Source organism: Gymnogyps californianus, chromosome 6 (genome assembly GCF_018139145.2).
Source record: "Gymnogyps californianus isolate 813 chromosome 6, ASM1813914v2, whole genome shotgun sequence".
Classification (NCBI taxonomy): domain Eukaryota; kingdom Metazoa; phylum Chordata; class Aves; order Accipitriformes; family Cathartidae; genus Gymnogyps; species Gymnogyps californianus.
This window is the reverse complement of record NC_059476.1, coordinates 37,641,793-37,662,342: the sequence shown is the minus strand read 5'-3', so window position 1 is coordinate 37,662,342 and position 20,550 is coordinate 37,641,793. Positions and strand designations below refer to the sequence as shown.

The 20,550-nt window shown below is 54.6% G+C and overlaps 1 protein-coding gene across 1 annotated transcript in view; it reads left to right on the top strand.

The window, feature by feature from the left end:
* Positions 1-20,550, top strand: part of CDH23 (cadherin related 23) — a 160,759-nt gene that overhangs the window by 84,189 nt on the left and 56,020 nt on the right. Inside the window, 10 exon segments of the mRNA XM_050899416.1 lie at positions 9,034-9,098; positions 9,664-9,901; positions 10,573-10,678; positions 11,067-11,194; positions 14,512-14,584; positions 14,880-14,996; positions 15,582-15,694; positions 17,779-17,886; positions 19,123-19,312; positions 20,226-20,371. Coding sequence (XP_050755373.1) covers positions 9,034-9,098; positions 9,664-9,901; positions 10,573-10,678; positions 11,067-11,194; positions 14,512-14,584; positions 14,880-14,996; positions 15,582-15,694; positions 17,779-17,886; positions 19,123-19,312; positions 20,226-20,371 — 1,284 coding nt within the window.

Sequence of the window (20,550 nt, the reverse complement as noted above, 5' to 3'; positions counted from 1 at the left end):
ACCTTTAATTTGGTTGGCAAAGTTTCTCTCCTTTTACCACCCAGCTGTCAGTTTTCTTCTGCTTCTTCGATCTCTCTTTGGCCTCGCATCGGGGATGGGAAAATCGATCCCGGCCTGATTTTCTTTCCCCGTCTTTCCAGCCAGCCGTAAACGCCAGTCAACAAGAAAGTAATAATGTAGTTTTCCCACCCTGGGAAGGAGAGTTGCAGACATCAATAAGCACCTATTTAAAATGCAAATCGCTTTCTCAATCAGCCGTCAGCCTGCCGCTGGCGCAAGTTTGGCGGGGGCACGGAGATGCCGTGGGCTCCCGCATCCTGGCCCGGAGCTTTGCAGCGGTCTCGGGGTGGCTTTGGGGTGCCTGGGAGGGTTGCATCCCTCTGGGTTTGTCCGACTCCAAGTGCACGTGGCCGACGCGGGTGGGATGGGGCTTTGCAAACCCGGGGGGGTTTCCTCTAGTTGCCTGTGCAGCCTTCGGGTCTCACCCCACCCTGCGTCCCTCCATCCCTTTGGCCAAGGGCACCCGCTCTCCCCTGAGCGTCTGCGTAGCTGCCGCTGTCTTTTGTTTCTTGATGATCTCCAAAGCTTTTCTTTCCCCTTCTTTTTCTTGGGGAAAAAGTGAACGCAGGGGGCAGAAATAGTGCGAGGTGAAAGGCAGTAGTTGTAGAGGCTGAGCGGAGGAGCTGGCTGTAGCTTTGAGCTGCTGGTGGGTGAGGTGCTCACCAAGGGGCTCACCCCGAGCCGTGTTTCTCTCTCACGTGGTGATGGTGACGGCGCAGACCAGTGTTGAGGGAAAGCCTACATCGCTCCCGATTTTGGGAAGGTTGCATGGAGTAAGGAACATAACCAGTCAGAGCAGGGAGCGAGGTGAGGAAATACCTTGCAAATCAATGGATGGATGAAAAGGCTTCCAGGGATGAGCATACTTTCAGCTTCTGCGGGGAATCAGATGGGAGATAAACCATCCTCTGCCCCATTCGTGGCACCTGGGGTCCCAGCATTAGGACCAGAGAGTGGTGCAACCCATCATCTCACGAGGCATCGGTGGTCAGTAGGACAGCATTCCCTGATGCTGCCATGAGGATAGCATGGGGCTTCTCAACCTGACCCTCTAAATTTTGCTCAGGGGGTTGAGTTTGTGTCCTGCTCTGCAGGGAGTCGCCTACCGCACCTATGTTAGAAGTAGCTTGCACCTCCTCTGCCTTCCCACGTGGGTTTGGGGAGTACAGGATGGTCAAACACTGGGAGAAGAGGACTCCCAGGTCAGCCTCCATCCTTTCTTTCTGCTTGAAATGAATGGAAAATGTATCGGAAAGCCCTTGCTGGAGAGGGTGAACGCCAGGGAGATGGTAATGGGAACGGTCAGCCAAACATCCAGGGTGAGCTGGGTGTTGCAGAGGATGGGCTCAGGCACAGGGAGAGGACATTTAGGAAAGCAGGAGGGAGTTCATAGGACACTGGCGGGAATATGAAAGCATGGCTCAGCAGCAGCTCATGGAGGCTGGAGAAGGAGGAGGACTCCCAGTTGGACATGTCTGATGTCCTCCAAGCCTGGATTTTGTCCCTCCTTCCAGCCCTTCTCCCCTCCCCTGACCTGCACAGCTCACCCTCCCCGTTAGCATCTTAATTGATCTTGTTGCTCTCAATCCCCCAGAGTGCTCCGACTCCAGCTATGCTTAAACAGAACAAAATCTCTTCCAATTTCCCCACCGCTTAAAAGAAAATTGAATCCTTTATCTGCAAGAGGAGAGGAAAACTGCAAATACATGAAACAGTAAATAGTTAAATAATCAAAGCAGACGATTTCAAATTGCCTGGAAAGTTAAACATGAATGGCTTGTCTTCTTCCTGCGTGCTTCTCTTTTTAAAAAAAAAAAAATATATATATACTTGCACTCCTTGTTCCTATTAAATATTCTTATCAATCCAGCTCTGTAAATAAAGGGAAGGGGAGGAGGGAGTTACCAGGTAGCAGTATGATTGACGGATCTGAAGTCCTCGTCTTTCTGTCAGGGCCCAGTGCTCTTTGGCTGTGTTCATCTCTTTAATCTAAATATCAATCCGTAAGACCGAAATGGGGTGGAATAGGAATCATGACAGCCCGAGCGCTGAGGAGAGAGACACTTATTGCAGCTTTTGCAGCCACTCCCTGTCCTGATGGAGCTGTCAGGATAAATGCACAGCTAAAGCGCAGAAGTGGGAAAAACAAAACAAAATCACAGCCTGCCCCCAAGAAAAGCCAGTCCAGCCCGTGAGATGGGAAAGAAAAACACGGAGCAAATGCAGACCTGCTCCTGTCCAAACAGCATCCTGCAAAGCACAAGCCAGGCAGCAGGATCCCCCCCACACTTCCCAGTGTTCCCAGTAAGAGACAGGGTTGGGTGATTTTCGCTTGCTGCTGGCTTTGGCTGGTAATTTGGGAGGTGGCTGGGAGATGAAGGGAGAATTTTTCCCAAGGTGATGCTTGTTGCTGTGCGAACACCCCGGCTTCACACGTCCTTCTCAGCAGTCCCTTTAGGGCAATCGCCGTCTTCACCTCGATACGTCCTCTCCCCGACTCGGCACCTCTGAGCAAGGGCGACTCTGTCATGCTTTCCCACCTGCAAAGCTCCAACAGAGCCACTGATCCTGGGATTTTGGTCTGTTTTCCAAGCTGGCTTCCCCCCTGCCCCTAGCACCCACGTCTCTCCCAAAGCAGCCGGGGCTCTGTTTCCTCAAGCAAAGAGCTCCCGTGCAAATCAGCACCCAGCGGGTGCTGTTAGCTGAAGCGATGCTGTGACAGAGGCAATGTCACCCCGTGGACAGATGACCTTGTGCAGCCGCTCGTGCTGCTGATGAGCTGCTGTTGGGGTGTTAAGGGGAGGGTAATTTAGCTAAACTGGGCATTTGGGAGCCATGATATGTGTAAATCAACCTCCTGAGATCCGTCGCACCATCCAGAGGCCACTTCTGCCTCGGGCCATAAGCTCTGCTTGATCTTCCCGTGGCTGGCCGCTGTGTCCTGTAACCAAACCTCTTTTGGTATCTCCAGTCACAGGAGTAAAGCTAAGGCTCTCCATCCCCTAAAACACCCTTGAGAAGCGGCTGCTTGCTGTCTGAATGAGACTCGGGTGTAGTTTCCAGCTCCTGAGGAGCAAGGATGTTGTCTTCGTAGAGCTCAGCCTATGGCTTCTGGACCACGGTTTTCCTTGGGCTGAACGAGGAGCATCCCCGTTGCTCTCTCTGGGAACGCCTCTGCCTGGCAGGGATGTGTTTTGGGCTTGCTACCTGTTGCTGACAAACCAAAAAGCCTGCTCTCCGGCTGGCTTTGCTTTACACTCGGAGCAACCACATCCAGTTTCAGGGTGAATTATCTTCATTCCTGCTGGACAAAGGTTGGGCTTTGCCGTTCCCTTTCTCTAGGCTGGGATTCAACAGGTTTGTGTCCATCTCCAGGCAAGGGCCAGTTTGGTTCTTGCCTCCTCCTTTGCTTTTGTCCCCCCTCTCCCTGCTGTGCCCCAGATGATGCTCGTCACCTGGCTGAAATGGAGTTGCAGATGCTGGGAGGCATGACTGGCTTCCAGGAGCTCTTGCAAATACTTCAGAGATCATTGGGGATTTATATTTCCTCCACCGGACTTTGACCTTGATTTCTTCCATTTTGCTGGGCTGTAAAATTCATTAGAGACCCAACAGCAAAGTGATTGAGATGTCAAGCCAGGCAATTGTGTGGTTATTTAATCTATCAGATGTGCCGCTTGCCATTTAGGTGGACAACAGGAGAATATGAAATCAATACGGTTCATTAGTGGAGTACTTGCGCCCAGCTCCAGCGCGGAGCTTCAGGAAAACCCACTGAGGCGGGCATCTAAATGGTCTTGGTGTCACCTTGCGCAATGGAAACCCGCACTCGAGACTCCTGCTTCTCTTGCTCAAGGGAGCAAGCTTCTGTCAGCTCGCATTTTAAACCCCGCTCTCCGGCCGCTGCAACAGCCCGGCTACAGTAAATTACTCCCTGCTAAATCCAGGTTGCCCAGGCAAGTGTTAACCTCGCTCGCAAGGAGCTGATGTTGCAGGCCCCGCTGTTATAAAACACAATCAAGGAGGCTGTTGTTTTCCCCAGTGGCTGGCAGAAGAGGTGGGGAAAAGCTCTGCAATTCCCAGGGGGGTTGATTGGCTATTTTTTCCCCCCGCAACCAGGTTCAGCGCTGCTCTCTGGGGTCATTAGCGGCGATTGAGCTCCCGGCTCGGCGTGTGGTCTGGAGCTGCTGGGGAAGGCGGCGGCGGTACCCCGGCATCTCCCCGGTTCCCCGCTCCCACCTCCCTCCTTCCTGGCTAATCACGCCGCTGGGCTCCGGCGCGGCGATGCCGGCCAGCCGCCGGCTCCGCTTGTGCCTGATTGCCACCTCCTATGAGGCAGCCGCTTTTTAAAGGCCTGGGAAAGAGCATGGCTGGGGCAGGCGATGGTGGCGAAAGAGCTGTTTTCCGTCTGGGAAGGGCGTAATGACTTTAAGTAGGTTTTCCATTGGTTTTCTTGGTCTGGTTTTGCAGCCTGGCGATTGCTTCTCGTGGAAGCTCTTGGCCCTTCCCCTTTCTGTCCCCCAAATCACAAATCACATCCCAATCCAGGTGGATATCAGAGCTTAGCTGTTACTCCCCTGGGACCTGAAGGTTGCAATAGGTTGCATTTAAGAAGGGATGCTTGCTGTTTAGCAGATGCAGGTTTAGGTGGCTCCAAAAATCGGTGTGATGACAGGGCATGGCTCCCCACCCTGGGTTGCTTGTACCACGGTCTGAGCAGCCCATGGCTGCCCAGTCTGCCCCAAGGAGCAACCACATCTGCCTCGTTTTCCTAGAAAACTGGAAAAAAGTAGGAAGCAGATGGGAATCTTCCTTCCATTTGCTTTCTCCCGTGGCCAAAGCCCCAGGCGTCTCAGCGCGGTGGTGCCTTGGTCTCCCCGCTGCCCACCCAGCGTGGCCGGGGGAGCAGGCAGGCAGGCAGGCAGGCGCGGGACGAGACTCACGCCCGGTCACTCCGGTACGCTGACAGCTTTTTGACGTTTGGTAATTGCTTTCCTGCTACGACTCTTTTAAGCAGAGAGCTTCTGGCCAAAGCAATTTGCTCCCCATCATTTTTTATTTCCTGGTTTCTGCATGCGAGGTAGGGAAGGGAAAACAAAGAGGGCGAACGAGAACAAACCGAGCTGGGACCCGCTCCGGCAGTCCCGTACAGATGGAAAGATGGGAAGGATTTGGCTCCCTTGGTGCTGGCAGAGCCATCTCCAGGCAGGCAGGCAGGCAGGACACGGCAGCCCGTCTCATCCAGACAGCGACGAGTCGTCCTTCCAACGCGCTATGCTCACCCCTGCAACCAACCTCCAGCTGCTCATCCCTATCCAACAGGTTTGGGGGGACAACTGCCATCCCGGAGGCTCTGCGGGGGGAAACTGTGCTGCCCCAAGAGGCTGCTCTTGGCTCTTTAAGCTCTTCCCAGCTCCTCCTGCCACGCTCCCTGAAGCTGCTGTGAGTAGAGTTAATCTCGGGCAGTTTAAGGAGTCATTGAGTGGGGCTCAGCAGATGATGAATGTCGAAACCATTACCGGCGAAGCTCCGCAGAGCTGTTTAAAACTGAGTTCTCCCATGTAAATTTCTGCTCCATCAATCCTGATGACATGTCAAACATTGCTATTGTTTCCCGAACAAATTGGACGACATGCCCTTTCCTGCAGATTTGCCCACAAGAGCAGAACCACTCGCCGGCTCCTCGCTTTTGTCTCCGGCTCTGCCGGTCCGCAAGCCGGTGGGGAAGGATGGGCACAATGGCCCTTGGTGGGACAAAAGGGAGACGTCCGAAATATTTGTGCGTGGGGGATGGAGATGGATGGAGAGCTGGGCCGTGGGTATGTTTGTGTGCCTGTGATTCACATGCTGGGTGCCCACGCCATGCTGCAGCTCAGTAAATTAATCCTTTGGGTTATCCAGCCTTCCTTTTCCTGCTACTCTCCCGGAGTTTAGCTGCGCAAATGTGGTTTTTTTAGAAATGGGCTGCGCCGGTGACAGCTCATAACGCTACAGATGTGGACCTGCGTTTTCATCCTGCCCTCTTGCAGGCTTCAGTGGGCAAATCCCGCTTTAATATTCTGGGCAGGAGAGGAGCAGCCGTAAAAGCCATTTGATTGCTTCTCCAGGTGGAACCCCGGGAAACTTCCAGCCAGATGCCTTTCCTCCCCCGGCTGCGGGGACGGATGCGTGCGTGCCCGGCGGGGGGGGACACCAGTCGGCAAGGGGGGTGAGCCGCGGGAAAACATCTGGTACCCAGGGATTGCGAAAGGCCCCGCAAAGCCGTCGGCTCGGTGGGATTTGGGGTGTTCTGCCTGCGGGTTGCGTGTGCTCCCTGGGAGCTCTCGGGATCGCTTTGCAAAGGGGGTGCGTGTTGTCTCCCCAGGGGTTCGAGCATCTGAGCATCTTTTTTACCCTCAGAGGGAAAAAGTTTGGTAATGTAGAAACGAGCATAGATCCAAAATTAAATATGCTGAGCGTGCATCGTTTTGCTTTTTGCATATTCCCTGTCACACTCAAGTAACCTGCTCCGTTGCCCTGCATTATGTCCGTGATGTTCAGTTGCCAAGAAAGCCATTAAGCAGGCATCACCTTCCACCTCCCCTGGTGTAAATCAGGGTAATTAATTAGCCCGGCTGGTTGAGGTGGTGTACAGGGCAGAGTTAGGCTGCCCGGCCTCCTGGCTCCTTGTGAGCGGATCACTTTGCCTTGCTGGCAGTTTTGGCTGGCCCAGCATCACCGCAGCTTGGGGTCCAGCCCGTCCTCCTGGCTCGGCTCCCCAGGGCCCCACCGCCTCCCATGCCGCGCAGCTTTGTGCTAACCTTCTTTTAACCTTCTTCCTTCCCTCTATTTTTTTTCCCCGGCAGAAGAAAATTACACTTTCCCGGTGTTGTCTGTCACCGCAATAAGCACTTACAAGTGCAATTGTACGGGGCCAAATGAAGGGAATTAGTTTTGCCCGTGCTTTGTGGCACTGTCAGGCCCCCTGTAAATCATTATCTCATCACCAGCCGATCCAGGTGCGTGGAAAATGCCTTTCTGGGCTCTGCTCTCGCACCCGCCGCTTAGGGATTAATGGGACCTAGGGGTTCACAGAGGTTGTGGGCACAGAAGTAACAGCTGGGAAAAATCCTGGCTGGGAGGTCGAGGGCCGGCTCGTATCAGGCGATGCTGAGGATGCTCAAAGCACTCAAGGATTTTGGGGAGAGAGGACCCAGGGTCCTTGTTGGCCAGCCCCGGCCGCGCTTTTGGGGGTTTGCCACCGTGATTCGCAGCCATCTGGGCTGGTGGTAGGTGTTAGGATAGGGGGCTAATACCATTATTAATTTGCTGAGGGAAGCTGGGGTGGGGAGACGGTAGATTAACCCCCCTCCTCCCCAGACGTTTCCATTTGGAAAAGCAGCCAGGCTCTGGCTGGGATGGGGCATCTTCATAGATGTCCTCCCTGGTGTCCTCTAAGGAGCAAGGTGCACCCCAGAGGGGGCTTGGCCCTCCAGGAGCAGGTGCGACTCGCTCGACGGGTGTCTTTCCGGGTGGATTTTGGCAGGTTTGTTCCGTTTTGCTGAATGCAATTGCGATGCACATGAAAAGTAAATCGCATCTTAGCAGTGGAGAGGAAAATCAGTAAAATCAGTAGGTCTGAAAGGCTGGCTCCACCAGCGCACCCTTCAGCTGGCGTAAAGCAGCAGGAATTTACCACTCGAGCTGGGGAAGCGTTTGGGGAGAAAAAAAAGAATTAATGCTGGCTAGTTTTCGTGCTTTTTCCTCTCTGCCATCCCGTGGTGTGGCAGGTAAGCGGCACACAGGGGTAAAGTGGTTTGATGTGCTCAAGCTCCTGCTCTGCTGTCAAGGGTAATCAAGGCCATCGATAAATCAGAAAGGTTTCAGGAACAGGTTGTGTTCCATGCCAGTCCTAAAATACAGCCTTTTGATGGCATCTGGACATAAAATGTGTCTTTGACCCTGCTTTCTCACAGACCTGTTGGTGTCTAAGTAATCCACACAGGGCTCAATTTAGAAAATATACTGGGGGAGAAAAAGGATATTTGGGGGCTTGTATTCTACTTTCCTCACCTAAAAATAAAATTTTCTGCTCCTTTTTCCTGCCGCTACTCATGCATATTTTATATATTCATTAGAGAAAAGACTTTAAAACATACATAAATCTTGCCTTGCTCATCCAGAGCTGACACACTGAGTTTCGCACACCTTCCCCAGAAGGTGCTGGTTGCTTAGCCGTGACCAGCCTGCTCCAGCTTCAGCAGCTGGCGGCGGCGTACGTGCATCCAGTCCTGCCGCCGGCAGTGGCTTGGCTGAGAGCCGGCACCGCGCGCCCACGCCGCAACATCCTGGGAAGCTTCGGTCCATCGGTGGGGTTGCGGCAGATTGCACCCCCAGAAGGGCTGTCCGGCAGGAGCTGCTTGTGGAAAGCAAGGTCTAAATCCCTTTCCTTGCTTTTCCTGGTCTGTATTTTAGCCTGGGGGAGTTTTGAAGCGGGATAGGTTTTTATTTCTCTCCTCGCAGCCCCAGGCACGCTGCTAGCCCTGAATGCGCAGGGAACGGTAAGAGCTGTGGATGCGGGATCTCAGCTCTTTGGCTTCACGGGGCCAGGATGGGTGGCCAGCAAGAATTGTCCGTGGAGACCTTTATTTCACGTGCGCTTCCCAGATTAGCTTAGTGTGTCAGGGAAAGTAAGTAGGCATAAAATTTCCTGCTGCCAAAGGTTTTGGGAGTGATGCTGAGAGGTGTTGATGGAGGGCTGTTATCTGGAGCAGGCTGCGAGTCAGGGACGTGCAGGATAATCCAGGCGAGCACAGGCAGCCCCAGCCCTGCATCTCTCGGGTGATAAATGGCAGCACACAAGGTCTGCGCTGGTGCTAGCCCGCTGGCGCCTGGGTAGAAGGAGGTAAAGAGGATGTAATGGATTCGCTAGTATGTGTAATGCAACGTTCCCATAAATACCTTCATTTATTAATTAACTTTTTTCTTTTTCAGGCAACTGACAATGACGTGGGCATATATGGGAAAGTCAGTTATTTTTTCAGCGATGACCCTGACCGGTAAGTGTGACTGAACCACCAGCATGACTTTGATTCTTCAAAATCCTCTTCTAACCTCGCTCAGAAGCCACATGGCAATTAAGGGCATTTGTTACGTCCTACCTGCAAGATACCCTATGAAAGCCCCACTATGCTGTCTCCCAAAGGGGTGAGTTCACTTCAGCACGTGCCTGATGCTCAGCACGTTTAATCACTTTGCTAGATCGGGACCTACAGGCACCAGCATTGCTTGGGACCAATAAATGCATTTGCCAGCGAGTTGTTGGGCCTGGAGCATCACGTGTGACCCACTCGTGGTGGGTGTGTGGGGGAGGCATGTGGGCTGCCCAGCAGAAGGGATCTGGGGGCCTCTGAGCCCACTTTCTCTGCCTGGAGAGCAGCACTGAGGGTTTCTACCCCACCATCTGCACTGAGCTTCGGAAGATGCTCTGGGACCTAATATCCCCCAGAAGAAAGCCGTGAATTTCACCCACCATGGTGCTAGCTGTCAAGCTGCTGCCACCCCATCTCTCCATCTCCAGCATGGAGTCACCGGGGCTTTCTCCCTCCTTTCCTGTCCCCTCAGTTTCTCGCTGGACAAGGACACGGGCGTAATCCTCCTGACGGCTCGGCTGGACTTCGAGACCACGCAGCGCTACACCCTGACCGTCATCGCCCGGGACGGCGGCGGGGAGGAGACGACGGGGCGCGTCCGGATCAATGTCCTCGACGTCAACGACAACGTCCCCACCTTCCAGAAGGAGGCATACCTGGGGGCCCTGCGGGAGAACGAGCCCTCCGTCACCCAGGTGGTCCGGCTCCGGGTGAGGGACCAGAGCGGCTCCTCCGCTCAGGATGCGCAGTGGGGAGACGGGAGCGGGTTAGGTCCCCGTCCACCCCTGCTGCCGTCCCTCCTGCATCCCTCCTAAAGACTGCTTTGCGCTTTACTGCAAAGTGCAACTGGATGCAGTGCTGCAGCCATGGGCTGCCTCCCTCCTCCTCCTCTCCTATAAGTCCCGTGCCTATACGGCATCCCCAGGACCTGGGGCTTCTCCCAGGGCACAGGCACCGCCTCCGTATCACCTTGCTCTGCTCAATAGTCAGCAGGCACCGAGGGAAAGGTGCTCTGTTTGTTGTTGATGGAGCTGTAAGCCTCTGCTGTGGAAGGCAGGCAGGTAGGGAAGATTGTTTGCTCCTTCAGCACAAGAATAAACTTTGCCATTATGCAAAAGCATGACTTTCCCTCCGTGGGACCAGGCTGGATGAGTGCCGCAGGGAGGCAGGAGCAGGGGACCCGGCGAGTCCTTCCTGGGAGGCAGGATGGGAGGAGAGGCTGGTTTACAAACCCCCTCGGGGCCCTGATGAGTGCATCCTCCTCCATTGCTTTTCCACTCTCCTTGGGCCCAGCCTGCACCTCCCGTCCCCTCGGCTCTCTCCCATTGCGCGTCACCAGCACAGCTCCCGTGCTCATTTACTCCCTCTGCTCGCGCCCTAGGCGTCTGACGAGGACTCCCCTCCAAACAACCAGATCACGTACAGCATCGTGCAGGCATCTGCCTTCCGTGACTACTTTGACATCACGGTGTCGGAAGGGTACGGAGGTAAGCCCCTGAATGAGCAGTGGCACGGGCCCTGACGAGCAGCAGCAGCAGCAGCTTGGGCTGCACTCACACCCCTGCAAGCAATCGTGTCAGCACGCTTTAGGAAGCGAGCTCCTGACCTCGCCTGCAGCGCGGTCCTTTGCAGCAGGGCTTGAGCCAAGCTGCTGCGGAGCCGTGTTTCCGTGGGTGTACAGCTCGCTCCGGGTTATGCCAGTGCAAGGAGCTCAGTAATGCCCAGGCGCTCGTGTTTTCGGGGCATTGCCACCTTGAGCAGGCACTGTTGGCCCTGGGGAGGCGGTGTGGGTGGGCCACCCCCCCCCGGAGCCTGCCCGCCGTCCTGCTCGGTGCGTGGATGCCCCCCTGACCGCCCCGCTTTGCCTCTTTTCAGTGATCAGCGTGAACCACCCCCTCGACTACGAGCAGGTGGCCAACGGGGTTATTTACCTGACTGTGATGGCCAAGGATGCCGGCAACCCGCCGCTCAACAGCACCGTCCCCGTCACCATCGAGGTGTTTGTAAGTACGGCGCCCGACGATCCTGTCGTTGTTTCCCTGCAATTCCTCCATAGCAGCGCCGTTAATTCATCAGTAACCCAGCAAGACTATCCCGTCCTGTGGATGTGTACATGTGGATTGCAGTGACATACGTCTCATATACGTATATATGTGCTATATATGTCTCATGTACATATGTGTCATACATATTGGTTAAAGAAATGCTGTCCCTGACATTTGGTAAGGTCTGAGTGACAGAGGGCGAATGAGAGTGTCTCTGAGGGGCTGTCACCATGGACAAGCGCAGGCAGGCTGTCCTGACCCTATGCACCTCCTCCCTCTCCTCGGCCGTGCATGATGCACGGGGAAGCCACTGGAAGTAAGGTGGTAGGAGCCCCAGCTGACCACGGGGTGAGGAGCAGCGCTGGGGACGGGGTAGAGATCTACCCTCTGCCCTTGCTTTCGACTGGAGAGGTTCATTGAGCACCCGATGAGCCCTTCTTTTGGCTCACAGAGAACTCCTGGCTGGGATGCTCTCCGTGCCCGTAGCCAGAGGTGCTCGCTGCAGCTCAGATGCAGAGGAGAGAGCTTTGGCTGCGCGTTAACACTCGTAGTGTCAGAGATGATCAGTCCCTGAATCAATCACGGGCAGTTGCTTGTTTATCTCCCCAATGCTGGCTGTCCCAGCCAGGCTGTGGGCTTCACCGTGCATCTCACGCGCCGGCATAGGTGCAAACCCCCTCAAGGAGGGGTTGCTGCTGGGAGAGGTACAGCATCACAGCGTTCCTCGGGAAGATTAGATCGGATTGTCACTTTGAGGCACATTGTGGTTTGAGGACGTCTGGAGGGAGGTATCGGTGATGGAGACAGTTTGCTTGATAACCTGTCAGTCTCGCAGTGATGGGATCTAAGCCGGGCTGGTGGCAGCGTCAGTCTGGGAAGGCGAAGAAGACGAAGCCTACGGTGCCGTAGGATGGGAATGAAGTCCCATGAGCATGCCTCTCCTCCAGCTCCCTCACCGTGCTCGGGAGAGGGGAAATAAGGCAGTGCCGAGGGGGTTAGTGGTGGCTAAATACATCCTTCCCACGCTGTGCTTTAGACAGCATAAACACCTCTTTCTAAAGACCACACTTCAGTGGGTCATCTCCTCCGGGTTGAGTCTGTACACTGGTGGGTTTTAAGTAGCTGTCACTTTTCCCGCTCTCAATCAAAGGGCTTTGCTCTCAACTGGAAAAAGAGGCGGGGGGGGGGGGGGGGGGGAAGGCAGAAAATAGGAAGAAAAAGAGGAGGGAGCTTTTCACGACAGCACTTGAGGAACGAGAGCCGTGAAAAGGCAGAACGAGAGCGAGTGTGGAGGGAGGTAATTTTTTTTCATCCTTTGGTTGTTGGTTTTTAATAAAGAAGTCAAACTCGCCTTGTAGATTTCCCATTAGGGGACAATACGCTTTTGTAGAGGGAGCCGCCGAATCAGAACTAATAGCGCGCGCGCCACGCCAGGATCCGGGGAAATATCACCGCTAATAAGTTTCTGCCTCGCTCCCTGCCGCTGACGCCCTGTTCGGGGCGATGAGCCAGTGACTTATAGCGCGCGTATGTCTGGAGAAAAGGGGTTTGTGTGCTTAGTGCGAGCATCTGCGATTCTCAGCATCCCTGAAGATGATATGATGGCTGTCCAAGGTGGGGGTGTAGGGAGGAAGGCTGAGGATCAGGGCAACATGGGAAGCTGGTTTTAGCTGCCCTCTCCCATGGGAGCGGAGGAAGCATGCCGGGTCCTGTCTGGCATCCCTGCGGGTGCCGCAGGAGGCACGCGGGAAGGTTTGCAGCAGGGAGCTCTGGAGTTCATGTTGCTGAAGTGGGAAATGTCCTTCTCAAGTAGAAAAGCCACGTGCCGTGCTGCAGGCAGGTGCACACCAGCTCCAGCCAGATGGAGAGCCGGCCAGGAGCGAGCCCCTGCCTCCCCGGGAGCCGGCTTGCCGGGCCGTGGCGGTGCTGAGCACGGCCTGATGAACTCAGGACAGCTAACGAAACGGCACGGCGTCTGCTCTGGCTTGCTTCCACCCAGCTTGGACCACGGCACAGCTCACCCGGGTCCGGCTGCCCGTGGCACAGGGTTGCATGTTCAGTCTCTCCGTTTCCTTTGCCTTTAACCTGCCCGGACCTCCTGGGTTTGCCCTGGGGTGATGACCCCGACCCAGCTCTGCGAGGAGGAGGAGGAGGAGGGATGGTGGGGACAGCACCCCGGGCAGCCGGCAATTTCCTCATTACCCTCGGAGGAGGCGCGGTGAAAGCTGAGTGATGCAAAGGCTGATTAAAGACCACCTGCTTCCAGCAACGAGAGCAGAGGACGGCAATTTAATCGCAGTACGATGGGCATCGTTGGCACGTGAAATTGCCTCAAATATCAAGTTCGGTGGCAGCAGGAGCAGCTGAGCCTGCAGGTCCATCAGCGGTCTCCAGGTAGAAAACGTCTCCAGAGTAGCCCCAGGGAAACAGCAAAGTCCATAATGGTGTTTTAATGTCCTGGCGGCTCCATCCTTCCCTCCGTAGGCGGTTGGGTTTGGTTCATTTAAGGCAGATTCTTAACATTGTTTAAACAGCATTTAAAGCCCCCCTGGGGGAGCTTTAAACTGGTCCGAAATCTGTTTTGAGGGATGTTTCGAACAATTGCTCCTGCCTGGTTTCACCAGGCCGGCCGTAGTCACTGGCAGAGACAGGCTTGGAGGGAGCACATTGGTATGCAAACCAGCTTCCCCCCTGAAAACGCTGTGGCTGCTCTCTCTGCAAACACCCGCAGGATTCCTCCACTTAAACAAAGGCAGCAAAACCTCAGCAGCTCCCCTGGCCAGTCCAGACTGCGTGGTGGCCTCGTGGCCAGGGTGGCCCAGAGCACTAAGCCGCTCGTGTGCTGCTCCGAGAGGGAGGAGCAGGTCTGTGCATGATGCTGCTGTGCTTCGTGCGGCGTCTGAGCCTTCCCAGGGCTTGTGGCGGAGGGAGGAGCAGCTCAGAGGAAAGCTTGGCTGCAAACGGCAGCGGTTCCTCAGACCTATTGCGTATTGCCCAGGATGCTGGATAATGAGATAGTCGGTATTGTCCCCACTGTGTGGCTCAGCAAAGTCACTGACAGTCGACTTACCTTCACCTCAGCTGCCTCTGCAATGAAACCAGGTACTCAGACCTCCGGTGCCTTACCCCTAAGGCCGTCTTCCCCACGCTGATGCCTTGAGCTGGTCACGTCTTGAGATGCAGTTGGCCAGGAGCATCCCTGTACCAGACTTTTGCGGCTACTTGACCATTTTGCCTTTTTCCCAACCAACCTCTTAACCTTCTCTTTGCTTCAGGATGAAAATGACAACCCCCCCACGTTCAGCAAGCCCTCCTACGTCATAACCGTCATGGAGGACATTATGGCAGGTATGGAGCATGCCCCTGCTCCTTCTCCAGGCTAGCGGAAGGGCCCTGGGGGTCTTACAGCCAGAACGGGGTAGGTGATGGCTTTTTGGGGAGGCAAAAGCCAGAGACCTGGCAGAGTTTCATAGCCGTGGGGTCTGGGGGTTTGGCCCCACTGTGCATGCAGGCGAGGGGACCCCTTGGCCGGGTGACTTGTTTGAGGTGGGTGCAGGAGCGGTGTGGGGGGACGGGGCAGCTGGGGAGAGCCACCCCAGGCTGCCAATGCCTCATCCCAGCCCTCGATTCTGCTTGTCCCAAGGAGCCACAGTGCTGTTTCTCAATGCCACGGACATGGACCGGTCCAGGGAGTACGGGCAGGAGTCGATCATCTACTCCCTGGAGGGCTCCTCACATTTTCGGATCAACGCTCGCTCAGGTGAGCCTCTGTATGCGCTCCCCCTCTTTTCCTTTCAGTTCTCTCTCCTGAATTTCCCCTGGTTTTCTCCCCCATCATTTTTCGTCTCTCACCCTCACTCCTTCCCTTGCCCTTCCCTCCTCTCCCCCAAGCAGCCTGCTTAGGAGAAACACGATCTAAGGAATTCACCAGATTTCAGCCACCAGCACTTGGTCACCGTGAGAGCTTTGGCAGAGGCATCGGTGGAAGCTCAGCTCCTGGTGCGACTGGCGTCTGAGAAAAGGCTTTGGCTGCAAGGGCTTACGTTAGCTAAGGAAATGCTGACCCCCTTCCCTTGCTGGCATCTTTTTCGGTTCATTATGGGCAGGAACGAGCATAAGGGATCGCAGGCAGTTGTTACATGGGCTCCTGTGGGAAGACACACCACGAAGTTTGCAGGAGCTTGCTGACAAGCTGGCCCTTCCAGGGCCCATCTATTTGAAACTGAACCAGAAGAAAGGGCCCATTTGTGAAGGATCCTGTCTGGTTTTGAGTGTCCCTTTTTTCCACCGGTGCCCCTATTTGCCATACAACATCTCTAATCCCTCTCATCTCTTCTGGCTGCAGGAGAAATCACGACGACGTCTTTGCTGGACCGGGAGGCCAAATCCGAATACATCCTCATTGTCCGGGCGGTAGATGGAGGCGTGGGCCACCACCAGAAGACAGGCATTGCTATGGTGAGTGTGTGAAGCCTGGGGCTGGCGTCGGGGAGGGCTGCCCGGGCACTGAAACTTCAGTTCCCCATGCTAGCAGTGTTTAATTTTAGCTGTGTGAATAGGTAAAGAGCATACGGTGGTGTCTGCCCTCTGAGCTGCCCCCACCGCTGCTCGCAGCCCTTGCAGAATGACTGTCCGGGCTGTGTAGACCTTGAAATCGGGCTCCCTTTCCTGGCAAGCCATTCACCCAGGAGCCACTTGACCTTCCAGAGCTTTACGTGTCCAGCTTTCCGTGCAAAGGCGGTAACGGGTACCTATTCCACCCACAGCACGGCTCCTTTTGTTCATGCCTCTTGAGAAAATGCTTAGTTGGAGAGCCTGCAGGCGCACGTAGTTGTTCCTGATGACTACTATTCACGTACTGGCTGGATCAAGGGTTTCCAACCGATTTGTGATGCCTGGGCCCCTCAGAAGGTTCTGGTGGAGGTGCAGGCCATTGTACTGCAGATTGAAGCCTAGTGCTTTGCCTTGCCTTTCGCAGACGTCAGGGAGACCCGTTGTTTGCAAAGGGTTTGTAGAAGTCTTTGGAAATACCGGGAGGTGAAAAGGCAAGGATCCATCTCTCACTGCTCATGGCACCATGCTGGTTTGAACATTTCATAACATTTGGCTGCTCTTGCTCCTGGGACGCTCGGTTGGGTTGCAGAAGTCCCACGCAACAGAGGGCGATGCAGAGAAATATTGCGGTTGTGCTGAGGAGATCCCTAAAAAAATTGTCACTACTGCTGAGGGCCATCAGGAGGTGTATGATCCAGGTAGCAGACTAGAAGCTCCCTACGGAGCCTCCCAGAGGCACATGACGACCTTGGCCGGGCAATGGCATGGCCTGTCAGATGCTGGGTTCCCCTTTGGGGCTTCAGATGAGATAATCTTCTCCTAATAGCTTCATTGAAAGGCACAACAAGGTTTTTGCAACACAGATTGCAATTAGGAAAAAAAAATGCATCATAGTTCCTAAAAAGTTAAAGAATATTAAAACTTGGTGAGAAGTGGGTGGCCGATTAAGTTTTTCTGCTGTCATTAGCGAGGATATACACCCGGGACTCAAAGCTGTTCCCTAGAATCATTTTTGATCTGGGAATAAGGGTCCATTCAGGGGCTTTGCAAGGTCCCCGGGTGATGGACAAGCGCCTGGGGTGCTTGGAGTAGAGGTGGGTCACCAACCTTCCCCAGGGACCACCGCCGTGCCTTGGCTTGTGCCCCGGGGCACATCCCCGGAGACTGTGGTGTCCAGATTCACCTCTTCTACCACGGGGTGGCACCAGCAGCTCAGCCTGGGGCGGCAGCAGGACCCAAGTACTTGGGAGCAGAGAAGACCCCAGGAGAAGCTCCACTGAGACACCCTGCGTGGGGGTGGCAGGCGCCGGGGGCTCCCTCCTGCCCCTCTGCTCCCCCCACCCCTTTCCCTTGAACTGCAGCTCTTCCCTCGGGCACCTTTGTAGACTCACAGGCTGGGTTGAAACGGGTGATGTGGGGAGGTGAGAGACTCGCAGACAACAGGATGCATCCCACAGGCTCCTCGCTACTGTCACTTAGATGCTGTTTCTCACGCTGAAAATGAAGATAGGTAACACTTCAGGGCAACATCCTCTCCTGTGCTCTCTTGTCTTTGCACCTCCCGCCCCCTCTTACTGTAACCTCTCCCGATTTCTCATTTATTCCTTTTTTTTTTTTTTTTTTTTGCTTTTTGCCAGTCACTCAGTTTTTTCCTTCCTTTCCTGCCATGCTCCCGCTGCACCCTCTCCCCCACCACGGCAACCGATTTGCATCCATCCCCCCCCCCGTGAAGTAGCTGCTTGAAAACACACCTCGTGCCCCTGCGGTTGTTTTAACTGCAAGGTAATAAATACACATGAACCAAACCAAGATCAGATACGCCAAGGAGCCTTGGCTGTGAAGATGCAGGAGGTTGTTCTTCTGCAGGTTTTCCCTCTGGAGGGTGAACATGCGTTGGGTACCTGGTGCTGCTGTAGATCCAGGGGGACACTGCCCCAGGAGCCAGTACCGCCTGACGCAGCGTTGCTTGCTTGCTTGCTCTCTCGCAGGTGAACATCACGCTGCTGGACATCAATGACAACTATCCCGTGTGGAAGGACGAGCCGTACTTCATTAACCTGGTGGAAATGACCCCCCCCAACTCAGACGTCACCACGGTACGTGCGAGGGAAGGTGGCTGTTGCGCCAGAATCCTTCTTCCTTTCAGCCGGAGAGGTTGGCACCCGCTTGGCTGGGAGCAGGGAGTCACCTTCGAACCGGTGTCACCTCCTAAGCGGTGTCACCTCCAGTCGAGCACCATCTTGCAGAAGTCCATTTAAAAGGTTACTCCTGAGCCTCCTCGCTGCTGCCTGTCCCGTGTGTTTCTTCTCTCTGCTGGGATATTTTCTTTTCTCCCCAATTTGTGTGGGTTTTGGCCAAATTCTCCTTTTCTTAGCCTCGCCTGCAACCTCCTTCAAGGACCTCTCTGAAAGACATTGATTTACAGCCTTTCAAGTCCCTCTGGTGAAATAAAAGAGAAGGAGAGAGGGAGGCTTGTACTCCATCACGCCGGGAGAAAAATGACGGGCACGAAACGGAAAATAAACGAGGGAAAAGTGAAGAGAATCCACAAAATCGTATAAGGAGGAAGGCTACGAAAGAAAAGGAGTTGGGGGGCGGGGAAGAAATGCCTGGCAGCGCAGCCCGAGCCAGAGCACGGTGGTTTTCTCTCTTCTGTGCGGCACCAGCCCCGCTGCTCGGCGCCTGCTTGAAGTTGTCTTGCCTTTGACATCCCAATTAGTTGCTGGGAAAATAATTATTGTGTCACTGATACGATGTAAATTCAGCTGCGGGACAAGCAGCGGGGGCCGGGGAAGTTACGAGTGTAATGAAGTTGGGGGTTTTTTTAGTGTAAATGTCCCCTGTAATTAAAAATGTCACAGGGAGAACAATAAAGCACAAAATGTCTGGCGTGGAGGAGAACTCCACCAGTGAATTATTTCCAGCGTTTCCGATGTGGCAGCACAAGTTCCTCAGCGTGCCTCTTTGTCCCGTTCATTTTATTTTTCTGAAGGGTGCTTGTTTTCTAGCTGGTTTTATTTAAAAGGAGAAAAGCCCATTTGATTGCTGCGTGCTCGTGTCTCTCTTGCCATGCCATTACCTCCTGGGCTTGCAGGCCAATTTCGGTGAGATTTAACGCCGCAGTAGATGTCTCAAAGGTACAAAATCCCTCCAAGTATCATGAAAATATACAGCTGTGTGGAGGAAGGCAAACTTCTTGCTGCCGCTGGTATGGGGAAGCCTGTCATGGGAGCTCAGCCTCGTTATTAGACACTGGTGAATCTACGAGGGGACGCACCGTGGGAGTTAATTCCCATCGCTCTCCTTTAATTTTTACTGTTTCTCCGTGGCAGGTGGTGGCCGTCGACCCAGACCTGGGGGAGAATGGCACGGTGGTGTACAGCATCCGACCCCCCAACAAGTTCTACAGCCTCAACAGCACCACGGGCAAGATCCGCACCACCGGCGTCCTGCTGGACCGCGAGAACCCCAACGCCCAGGAGGCCCAGCTCATGCGGAGGATCGTGGTGTCGGTCACCGACTGTAAGCCCCGCTTTGGTCCCGCTCCTCTTTGCCACAGTGGCTTGTCTTGCTCCACCATAGCTAGAAATCGCCGGGGCTCAGGTTGGGCGAGCGTCGCCCTCCTCACCCTCCGTTTTCCCTCCCTGATGGTTTTCACGTGTTGAGTTGAACTTTTCTCAGCCCAATTTTTCCTCTATGATGAGGTTTCTTTTTTCCTCTGTTACGAGCATAAGTTGCAAAGATGTTTTTGAGGTTAAAAAATGAGAGTAGGTTAAAACCTGCTGCTAAAACAAACCAGAAACCTTCAAAATGCGAGCGCAGTCATTTCTGTAGCAGCCCTGTCAATGAACCTGGGAAGCAGAAACTCCCCGTCTTCTTGGTCTGGCTCCATCAGTATCTAGGAAAGTCAGTTGAGCGGGTGGGGGGGAAAAGAGCTGATCAAGTGGTGAAATGTATTTTTCTCTGGAAATAGTATCTTAGGGAAACTTTTTTAGGAAAAAAGATGGAGATATGAAGATAATTTTCTATTATCCAACCTGTTTCCAAGTGCCAGGAGGCACATACAACCTTACCTCTGCCTCTTTCTATTCTTGCATCACCTCTGCACTGTGCTAAAGCCGTCGTCCCATCCACCCTGCCAGAAAGACAGAGATAAGCACAGAGTGGTGTTGCTCTAGTTTTTCAGCTGCGTGCACAGGTAGCCATCGGTCTGCCTTGCATGCCTGCTGCCAGGGAGAGTTTTCCCCTGCCAGACGACTGTGCCGTTAGTCCGATGGGCTGCAGCGCAAGGGGTAACACGGACAGGTTAATGCCTGGAGGCGGCAGCCCCATCCTGTGCTGCTGTCTGCGTAGGGAGTGAGGGCTCCTCTTTAGGGGAAAGGGTTGGAAACAGCTCGAGGCATTAACCTTGAGACCCCGTTCCTGGCCTCCGCAGGCGGGAGGCCACCCCTGCGAGCTACCAGCAGCGCCACGGTTTTCGTCAACCTGCTGGACCTGAACGACAACGACCCCACTTTCCAAAACCTGCCCTTCGCTGCCGAGATCGCTGAGGGCCTTCCCGCAGGCTCCTCTGTCTTCCAGGTGAGCGTGTCCCGTTGCCGCCATGCCCCACGCTGGGAGCTGCTGCTGCTGCTGCTGTCGCTGCCATCACTTCTGCAAAGCAGGCCAGCAATACATCCTCTCCATCCTCTAGCAATGCAACTGGGGGGATGCAGAAGGGGTTATGGCACCCCACCCCATGTGCTCGCTCCCGGCAGGGA